A 10,303-nucleotide genomic window follows, 5' to 3' on the forward strand; every position below is an offset into this window, starting at 1 on the left:
GTGGACAGACCATGCTCTAATGACTCCAGGCCAAGCTTCGTTTGCCTCTTGAGAGTACGTAGATGTTTGTCCCAGACAAAGGGGGAAGGGTTGGCAGTGGAGGAGCTGAAGAAACAAGTGAGCTTTCTCACCATGCTCTGGAGTTGCTCTCATATTCAGAGACAGCCAAAGACTAACAATGAGACAGAGAGGAAGCAAGGGAAGGGTATGTGTGTGGGTAGTGTGTGCAAAGCTTTCTTCCAGCTCTCCACTGAGCCATGACCTGGTTTCTCCAGGAGACGCCTGCTGTTTTCTTATTTTCGAAGCAAGTTTCTGAGACAATGCTTTGCATGCCAAGCAGGGTCAGCCACTCAGATAGGAAGGGTTCTGAACAGGACACAGAATCCCCTTTCCCCCTTCTCTAGTGCCTTCTCTAGTGCTTTCCTCTTTTTTTCTTCTTTTCCTTCTCTTTTCCCTTTCTTTGTTCAAAATGAGGAAACAATTTTTATGTGCATGAAGAAAAAAAGGGAACTTTCAGAAGTATTAAATAAAACTTATTGCTGTGCCTGCTAGACACTAATTTTTGTATTGTTATTGTTATCTTGACAGAATCCAAGAAGAAGAAAAAGGAAGGCAAGAAACAAGAGAAGATGCTGGATTAATGGAGTCAACTTGGGCAATTTGAGAAAGGGACATCAGCAAACATGATCAGTTAACAGTTTCATTTATACCTAGGCATTTTATCCTAAAATTATTTATAGCTTAATGGTACCATAGAAGGAAACAAGCAAACACAGAAAAAAAAAATCCTTTTTTATTACTTTAGTATTTTTAATGTATAACCCTAACAACAACTTTTAGAGGCCTGTAATAAAGACTCCAAACTCATTTAGAAAATTATTTTTATTGTATATTGAACAATGTAGACCTTTTTAAAATATTTTTTTTCTCAAGTCTTGCCATAGGTCTCAATCTGGTAATTAGTCCATACAAGCAGAACCTGAGCCCGTGTGGAGCTCTGCTGAAGCCAGTATGAATACAGGACTCTGGCTGGATGCATTTATATTTAAGACTGGGACCTTATATCTAAAAAAACCTGAGGCTTGTTTCTTAATTTCTGATTACATCTAGATAAGTCTATGAAATTGTTTGTTTAAGGGAAGGATGGGGGCATTTTGTTTAGTATTTACAAATACAAAATTTTCTTGGATTTGTGGTGAATGTTCATTCCAAGATGTCACCATTTGCTGATAAAACCCAGTAACACTCCTTTCCTTGGCCATGTTTTGGATGTTGGCAGTAAATCTGAAATCTTTCAATGGCTGAACGTAGAAGAGTCCTAATTTTTCATTATTTTCTAGCAATGATTTTTCCAAGTGGAATAATAGCAAAACTTTCCATTTTTTAACATGTCAGTGTTGAGGTAGTGTCCTCTGTTTTACCTATAAGAGCTGAAAAATGCTTTATTTTATTTGTTTATTTTGCCAGAAGGGAGAATAACCTTTTCATAAAAGATCTAGTTGAAATTGTTGTGATTCTGCCTGACCCAGCTCCCTTTTTTATCAGTGGCAATCTTCCTGTTTATTTTAATTATAGCTGGTTGAAAAATAGTATGTCTGGTGGGAAATAACAGAAGAAATCTGTTTAGAAACTGCCAGAGGTAGTTCATAATTTTGATCAAAAAGGGACAACTTGTGGGACTTGAAACAAATAGGAATGAAATGAAATTTTGTTTCTCTATTAGTAAAACAGAAAGGAAATACAAAAGCAGTACCTTTTGCTTTCTTTCATTTTTACATAAGCAAAAAGACCTTGGAAAAACTCAGTCAACATAACAATAGTTGGGATTTTTTATTAAATAGTCTGCGGGGGGGGAAGGGGGGAAGGAAAAATATAGCCAGCTCGTTTTCAGTTTTGTTCAATTTTACCTAATCTAAATGAGTCTGAGTCCTGAGAAAAGTCACAAAGTAGAAAAAAACCTGGAAAAGCACTGGTCTGTCCCAAGCTAAAGGGTTGTTTAACAAGCTGACAACCAGCAGACCAAAATTTTTAGATGAAACCTAAGGGATTTCAGTACCCAAACTAAGTTCAAAATCATTGCTTCTAAATTCTAAATCTTTAAATTCAACAGCAAGAAATAAGCTTTGCTACTTGTGTAGGCTGCAGGCTTGCCTGCTGCTCAAGAGGAATAGTCTCCCTTGTACTCCTGCATGGTATCCACTGACTTCAGCAAAGCTGCAGCAGGGTGTGTTATGTCTGAGTAAATCACAGGGCTCTCTTGGGATTAGCTTGTAGACAAGCAGAGAGTCTTTGTCCAGACTAACATCACTACTGTTTTCTATGCAAGAACTTTATAACAATTGCAGAGCTTGCCCTCTTTTTTCTCACATGGAGGGTACGGCTGATCCGGACTCCCGGTGAGGCAAGTCCTTCTGTAGATGTTCCCAAACACTTCTGAAGCCAGCTAGCCAAGGCTGCACATAGCTTAAGGTAGACTAGACTCACAATTATCTCCCAGATTCCCTGGGTGTGTCTTACAGTCTGTGTTGATGTCCTTGTTAATTTGACTATGCTGTTAGACATACCTGAGCCCCAGGTGCAGTTAAAAAATGTCCCCCACATGTGGTGGATGTGCAATGACCAAATCTAAAATCACAAAGGCTCATATTTAGGTGGTTCTGGGTGCTATTTGGTTTGTTCATGGTATAATCAGGTCTACCTGTGCTTGTGCCTCAGATTTAAACTAGTGGGATGGTAGGTCTGATTGAAAGCAAAGGGAGAAAGAAACTTTTTCACTCACCAAAGGTTTGTCTGTCTAAATGCTGCATCAGTTCACTTAAAGTGGTTCAGCTTTGAGTGCAAACACTGTTGCACCATTGTCTTACACTGGTTAATCTAGTCCATGTTTCATAGGGAGCTGGCAGGAATTTGGAATGATGCTGAGACCAACACTTTGACTATCTTTTAGTCAAAATCTTAGATGTGACTTCTAATTTCCAACTTTGTGAGTAAGAAGAAAAGTTCCCCTGTGTTCCCTCTGATGCCTTATGGCCCTTTTGTTTAACTGCCCATCTGGCTTGTTAAAGGAACATTCCTAATAGTTTTTGAAGGAGGCCAGTCAAGTTCCTATGGTGATATAGGGCCTTCATGGGGAGAGTTTACAGAAAACAAAGAAACAAAACAAAAAAATACCATGTTAGGACCAGAAGAAAATGCAGCAGTCCTGGTAGCAAAGGGTGTGAAATAGGAGAACATTTCCTATGTACTACTCATCCACATATTTTTGGATCTCTATTGGCATCTTATTGTTGACAGCACTTGGAGTTAAAGTTTATAAACTTAAAATTAAGAAAATTTCCAATAAACTAGCACAAGAAATTCAGTGGAAACTCTAGCTATGCAGGAGATGGTAAAAGTAATTTGTGGCAGAACACAGAGGAAGACTGAATAGGTCAGTAAGGTCAGCTCTGAAAGTAGGTACTTGGTACCTACATGGGGCCATTGTTTCACTAGTGACATTATCAACAAAGCAAAAGGCAAATATCTGGACAAAACCTCTTCCCACCCATATTGCTCAGTTTCTACTTCAGTCATGCTGAAATTTCTCCTTATTTGCTTTCTAATCTTCTACCCTCTCCATCCTTTGGGAGGGCAAGCTTCTCTGATAGTGCTGTGGGAGCGGCTACTTCAGATGAAATATGTGTTTACCCTCGTGGTGCTATCCTGTTACAATGGCAAATGACTTAGCATAGATGTATAGCTTACTAGTTTAACTGACAGAAGCTTGTTTCATGAATGTCCCTCTCAAGGAGTGGTTTACATCTTCATATGCTACAGCTATAATATAGTATGGGGAGGTGATAGAAATCCCCCAAATGACAGCCTTTTTCTGAGCACTCAAATCTCTTGGAAAAAGCGGGTTGAATTGCTGAACATCAGCTAAGGATGAATCTGCATCTAGACTCTGGATTCTAGAAAGTTTAAACTTAGGGTATATTTGGATATATTTCCTTTCTCTGCATAGGCTGAGGCAATGCTTGTATGCAGTTAGGCCTGCCTATATCTTGACTCAAAACTGTATTTGAGCATTGGGACATTTTCTGACTTTTTCATGTCTTCTGGCAGAAGTGCCCATAGTGAAAGAGCCTGGCTTATTTAACAGTCTATTAAGTGCAGCAGAAGTGCAGGGCAAGGCTCCAGGAAGGGAAAACATTTGTACATGTGGGTAGATACTAAATTGTAATTTACTGATTCTCATCTTCTAATTCCATAATGACATTCTGGGCTGAACTGTTTTTCAAAGGAGAAAAAATTAGAAGAAATGAAAGAATAATAATTATAAAATGTATCAACAGACAATGTTGGAGACTGTCAAGAAGAGACAGATATAAAGTCAGGAGCATTTTATACAAACTTCTTTTGCATGCTCCTTAAGTACAGAAAGCAGAATTACTGGTTGGCACATTTGTTTTTATGCTTTCCTTGATTTGTGCCTTAATGAAAACTAATCAAATGTATAGTGTTACAGAGAAGCAAAGTCCCACTCCAACCTCAAAGAAAGAGTTCATCTGGAGGCAAAGTCAAAGGAGACAATAGTATGTCTATATTTTCCATTTAGGAGTGCAAGGTATGCTGACATTGATAGGAGAAAACATAACATCCTTCTTTAACTCTGGTGTATATCCTTCACCACTTGGCACGTGGCAGTGGACAATTCAAGTAAAACAATGGAGCATTAGGATGAACTAAGGGGAAGTGAATACTGATGAAGACTGTTTATGAAAACAGGCCTATAAACCCCCTGAATCTAATAATGCTGCTAGCAGGGAGCATCTGAAGACAAACATTTCCTGCTTGTTTAATGAAATTCCTTAACATATGATGAAAACTTCTGAGCTTTCTGAGGCTAATGTCAATGTTGAGGGTGGGACAAAAACCAACCTGATTTTCTTTCATTCTAGGAGCTGCAACAACATTAACAATGTAAATTCACCACTTTTCTAAAACAAAATATTGATGAGGTACACCATTTTGGCATGACACAGATAGTCTTTCATATCTCCCAAATTCTTAAAAGAAGAGGAAGTGTGCATAGGAAGTATCTTGTATTCAATCTATTTCAATTCTCCAGGACAGCATTCCTGTGGACTTGTGATTGAGTTCTCTCCTTTGCAGAGACAGATTATACCTGTTTCCAGCCTTCCCCCACTCATCTGTAATTTTGATAGCATTTATAGGTTTTCTGTCAATTCTGCTAAGGCATTCTACCTCTCAGTTAAGCTTCTGTGGATGTTGCTGATCTTTCCTCATCCCTGAGGCTATTTTCTCCATTTCTTCCTGGATTGTTGCACAACAGCCCCAGGAAGCCCATACCATCAGGTACCGCCAACCATGTCCTAAGATTAAAAGACACAGTGGCAATTTGTTAATCAGATGATGACAGTAAACAAGGAAGTATGAGAATGAGCCAAGAGATTCCCTGGATTCACTGGGAGGGTGGATTGCTGGTAAAACCTTTGTCATAGTCCAACCTGGGCAAGGTTTCCTAGGGGACAGAAATGATCAAATGATCATCTCAAAAATTAGAGACACTGATTCAGGAGTGTCTGCCCTCAAAAGAAAAGTATCTTAGCTAGATAAATAGTGGTAAGAAGCTGCTTCCTTTACCTCTGTTCTCTTTTATCATTAATTTAAAGGAAAGAGGCATGGTGCATAGAGTTTCAGGGATAGTGAAAGACTTGCCTGAGCAAAGTAGAGCAAGGAGAGAGCTTCATCCACCCATGGGTGTTTGCATTTGGAGAAGGTGAAGTTAGTCTTGTTCGTAGCAGCATCAAACTTTGGTTTTGGACCAAAACTAAACAATGCTGAAATCTAATCATTTTTCTAATGGTCCCTTTCTGCTACTCTTCAAAAATGTCCATCTGTCTTGTGGGCTCACCACTCTGACCTGAGCAGAAGTGAGATCTTTCAAAGAAAACATGGGAATTCAGCTGTATTCAACTATTGTTGTCTCATTGGTGGGGCTCTACCACCCTTTAGCCCTTCCTGCCATTTGCCATTTAAATATGGAGTGTCTTGGAATCCCAGATGTCTAAAAAACTCAGTAGGTATCTCCTAGCCTTTAAATAACTCTGCTTGAGTGAGTTGTGTATGAAAAATCTGTTCCTGCAGATTTTATTCCGTTCTTAGAAAAAACACAGTAACAACCAAAACCTATGACAAAACTGAATGCATGTGTTCAATGGATGGATTTACTGATGAGATAAAGCAGAGGCTCACAAGTATTCCCATTTCAGAAGGTCATTGAAAGTTAAAGACTGTACAAAACATTTAACCCTGAATTCAGTGATGAAAAGCTAGGAAAATGGATAGTCTCTGCAGGGCTGTCTTACCTACAGCCAATTTCAGTCAATTAATTCTACTGTTTGAATTCCCTCACCCTAATCTACCTGGCAACAAGACATTATTTAACTTTTCTCATTAGGTCATTCATTGCACTTCCCATATTACAATTATGTAGCTCATCCAGACTTTTACAGCTGAAGGAAATGGCTGTGAAAATCCAGAATGTGTTGTGGTTGCTGAGGAGACCTGAAGCAGAGGCAGGCTAGTACTGCTGCAACTTGGAGCTAGAAGCCACCTAATGAAGATGTCAGCACCAGACACAGTAGCTTTCTAAATGCACATGTATACATACTGCATATATTATATATATCCATATATGGGAAAGTAAAACTGTAGAAAAGTGCATGCATAACTCCAAATGTGAATCACAACTAGTGCTGCCACATTTTCATGCTATGGTTGAAAGGAAAGAGCTTTTTGTCCTGTGTCATGTACGAAAAGTACAATGAAGAGCTAGATTTCTTCCCGCTTGCCAGCACATCAGTTTAAGGATAGCTGTGTCCAAGGAAAATGCAAAACACATGCCAATGAAATGGCCCAAAGGACTTACTATCACAGTGATGTTCTCTTCTGTCACACCAAGTACATGGAAGAGTTTTGTTCAAAGCTTCAAAGTGGACGAACTGCTTCAGTTAGGTGTGATAGAAACCCAGGCAGAAAAAGCCTTTTTCTCTGCCAATTAAAACTGAGGAAAGTGGGTAAAAAAAAGATGGAAAAATCAAAGTAAGACAGAAACTATCTTAATACTTGTAGTTTGAGTGTTAAACTGAAAGAAGGAATGAAAGTCAAAAATAACAAATTAAAGCCTGAACATCATGTTCAATGGATTTCTAATTCTGTATATATCTATTAAACCAGTGCTATATGATATCTTCTCATGGGTTACTTTCTTTTTCCTGTTCCTCTTCTTTTTTTTTTTTTTTCAGTTTGTATATTGATTTTGTAAGCTAGCAGTGTGTTACCTTTTCAATTTTTTAAAACTTGTATGAAAGCCATATATCCATATTGTAGAATGAAAGCATTAATCCTGTAACATCCCTTAATGTTTCCTTTAGCTCTGTGGGATTGTGGGGGGCTCTAGCGAATGTATATGTTTACCAATTGTATCAACATAATTTACTTGCTCTTAGTGGCGATAAAGAATTAAATAAACTAATACACAGACACATGGTGTTCTCATTTGTTTGTGAAAACTGTTTCTGGAATTTCTTGAGTTAATTCCAAGTTCTTAATATTTCTTTATTGTACTAATTTTCATCAGCTGTAGGTGTTGTTTGTCACAGAAACAACCTTGTGAATTCAGAAAAAGTTTTAGTCTGTAGAAAGAAATCTTCCAGAAAATGATTCTAGCAGAAAATATCTCTTTGGTTTATGCATATTAAATTCTGTCTGTCTCAACTTCCCGACACTTTTCAGTTCTGTTTCAGTATACAGTTATTTCAATCTGTGTAATACTGACACAATGATGGGTTGCAGAGAAGAAGTTTGATTTTTTTAAATAATTATCAGCTAAGCATTGGGAAAACCTTATTCCCAGCCCTGTCATGCTCAGCTGTTTTACTTTAACAGTGACTTTAATGAGTGTGTATGTGTTTGCTGAGAGATGATTAAGACTCAAGAGTAGAACAAAGAAGTTACATTATGTTAATGAACTAAATAGAATTATGCAGAAATTCAGGTAGTGGTCATTGTAACGTTAATTTTTTCTCCTTTCTTTTTGTTCCTTCATTGTCCCTTTTTCCTAAATGTAGTTTCTTTTCCAGATTCTGTCTCTTGTCCAAGTATTAGTTTAAATGTTAGAATAATTAATTACTCCATGCAAACCATTCTATCACTCACTGCCAAAAGAGGAAGATGCTTCATATGGTTTACAAGACTAGGAGATTTATACAGGCTTCTGAAATTGTTTGGAAGAAAATGGAGTATTAAAAGGTATGAAAACTGACAGTACATTCTTCAAAGCACTAATGGACTCAGCAACCTGAATCCTATCCTTGAAAAGGAGATCAAGCACTCATATTGTTTAATTACAGAAGAAAAACTTTAATTCCTTTTTAATATGCTACTTGACAGTTAGTTACATTTTTTAGGCTACTGAGTAATGAGAGAGTTTTAAGATGCTCTTGTATTTCCATGTGAGATACCTGATCTCATCAGCAAGCCTGAGCTGCCTGAGGATTGTCTCAAGTCATGCTTAGCTTCCTTGAGCTCCATCATGCGGGGAACAGAGTTCTCTGATTTCTCTTATCCTTCTTACCTCTGTCCCCAAATGCTGACTGAGCTATAAACAGGCCTGGAAAAGAGCTTTTATGTCAGCTCTTTTCTGGTGGGTTGCTTTCATGGAGTACAGTCTGGGAAGGCCATCTCTCTCTTTACATGGCTTCTTTTTTTTTTGTTATTTATGGAGTATGTGAATGGACAGAACTTCAAGTTCTGCTATTACTTTATGCTCCAAACTTTTGGGAGTGGTGGATAATTAAGTGTGTCTAAGGATGCAAGGAGGACCTCCAGAGGTGAGTGGGGAGAGATGTCTGCATGAAAGTAACCACTAGCAGTGCAAAGTCCCTTTGAGAACTTTAAGGCCCCAGAGCTCATATGGGGTACTGCAGTACTGCAGCTGAAGTCAAAAGCCTGTTTGTACTTCATTATCCTTCTGGCCTTGCACAGAGTAGACTTGTAGTTAATACTTAAATGCATGATAGTCACATTTGCACACAGAGACACACTCAGTTCATCCCTTGCTTTGCAGATGATGGAGCAACACCTGATTGGCACTGAGAACAGAGAATTTGCAAAATGAACTCTTCATGTTCAAGATGAAGCATTCTCACAAAGTAGTAATCCAGTTTTTTGTCCATTATCATCTTTTACAGTGATATGGGAAGTCACCGACATGAGGTCATCTCTTGGTTCTTAGCCTGTGCTAATTGTCTCTAGTGAAACACAAATGGAAGAAAAAAATCTGTGATCCTGTAGTAAAATAGAAGTCTGTTATAAAACCTTTGCTGGGAGCATTTTTGAAGAAAGATCATTACATTTGCAGTCCAATGAGATTTGACATTAAGTATAAACATACATACAAACACACACAGAGTATCTTTCACAGAAGAATATCCCCATCCTTTCTGGGTACACTGAGTTACAGAAGGCTTTCTTGCTAAACAATCAACAGTGAAATTATTGCCTCCATTGTCAAAGAATGTTTTTTATTTGTACTTATTCAGTCTCTGTTTTCTTAGTTACACTTTTTATTTGCTGCTTTGCACCATTTCTACTACAGGAGCAAAAGATGAAAGTTTTCATCTGAAAAGGTCAGTGACTGTCTTTTTTCCTGTTCAGAAGATAAAGCCTTGCAAGACCAAAACCACAAGAAAGAATCCTTATTAAAAAAAATAAAATAAATATTTCAATTAACTGATAGAAATTTAACAGTTCCCCAGTGTTTGTTATTGGAAGTCCTAGAGGCAGAGTAAAAGTAAAGTGTTGTATGTTGGGGGTGGACTAAAGGCAAAAATCTTTTCATAATCATAATTAACCTGCATACTACTGCATTTTGAGAGAGGAACTGTTATTTTGTTTTGATTTTTTTCCCTTCATGTACAACTTAAAAATTCACTGTTCACAATAAAAGAGTTCTGCACCCATCTAATTACGTGGGGATTTTTCTGCTTGAAAAGCTTTAGCTTTTTTATTAAATTAATTTTTATATTTTGCACAGATGCTTGTGGAACCTAGATACTCAGCCTCAGTCAAGTGCTGGGTGGTTGTTTTGTTGTTTGTGTTGCTCCAGGGTACACAGTGGGACTCAGACAAAGTGTCTGCCTGGGGATGTGCTTGATGCAAAAGGAATCTCCAGCTGCAAGAATGGACGAACTCCCACTTTTTCCTCAAAGCATTTATGGTGGAGGTAGTGACCAAA

At 38.0% G+C, this 10,303-nt stretch overlaps 1 protein-coding gene across 2 annotated transcripts in view; it reads left to right on the plus strand.

Annotated features, from left to right (window-relative positions):
• Positions 1-7,550, plus strand: part of PTN (pleiotrophin) — an 80,211-nt gene extending 72,661 nt beyond the window's left edge. For both annotated transcript variants that reach the window (XM_017804897.1, XM_017804898.1), the window contains exon 5: positions 589-7,550. In XM_017804897.1, the coding sequence (XP_017660386.1) occupies positions 589-641 (53 nt within the window). In that variant the 3' untranslated portion in view covers positions 642-7,550. The remainder of the gene's footprint in view (positions 1-588) is intronic.
• The last annotated feature ends 2,753 nt before the right edge of the window (positions 7,551-10,303 follow it).

Source organism: Lepidothrix coronata, unplaced genomic scaffold, assembly GCF_001604755.1.
Source record: "Lepidothrix coronata isolate B3197 unplaced genomic scaffold, Lepidothrix_coronata-1.0 Scaffold10, whole genome shotgun sequence".
Classification (NCBI taxonomy): domain Eukaryota; kingdom Metazoa; phylum Chordata; class Aves; order Passeriformes; family Pipridae; genus Lepidothrix; species Lepidothrix coronata.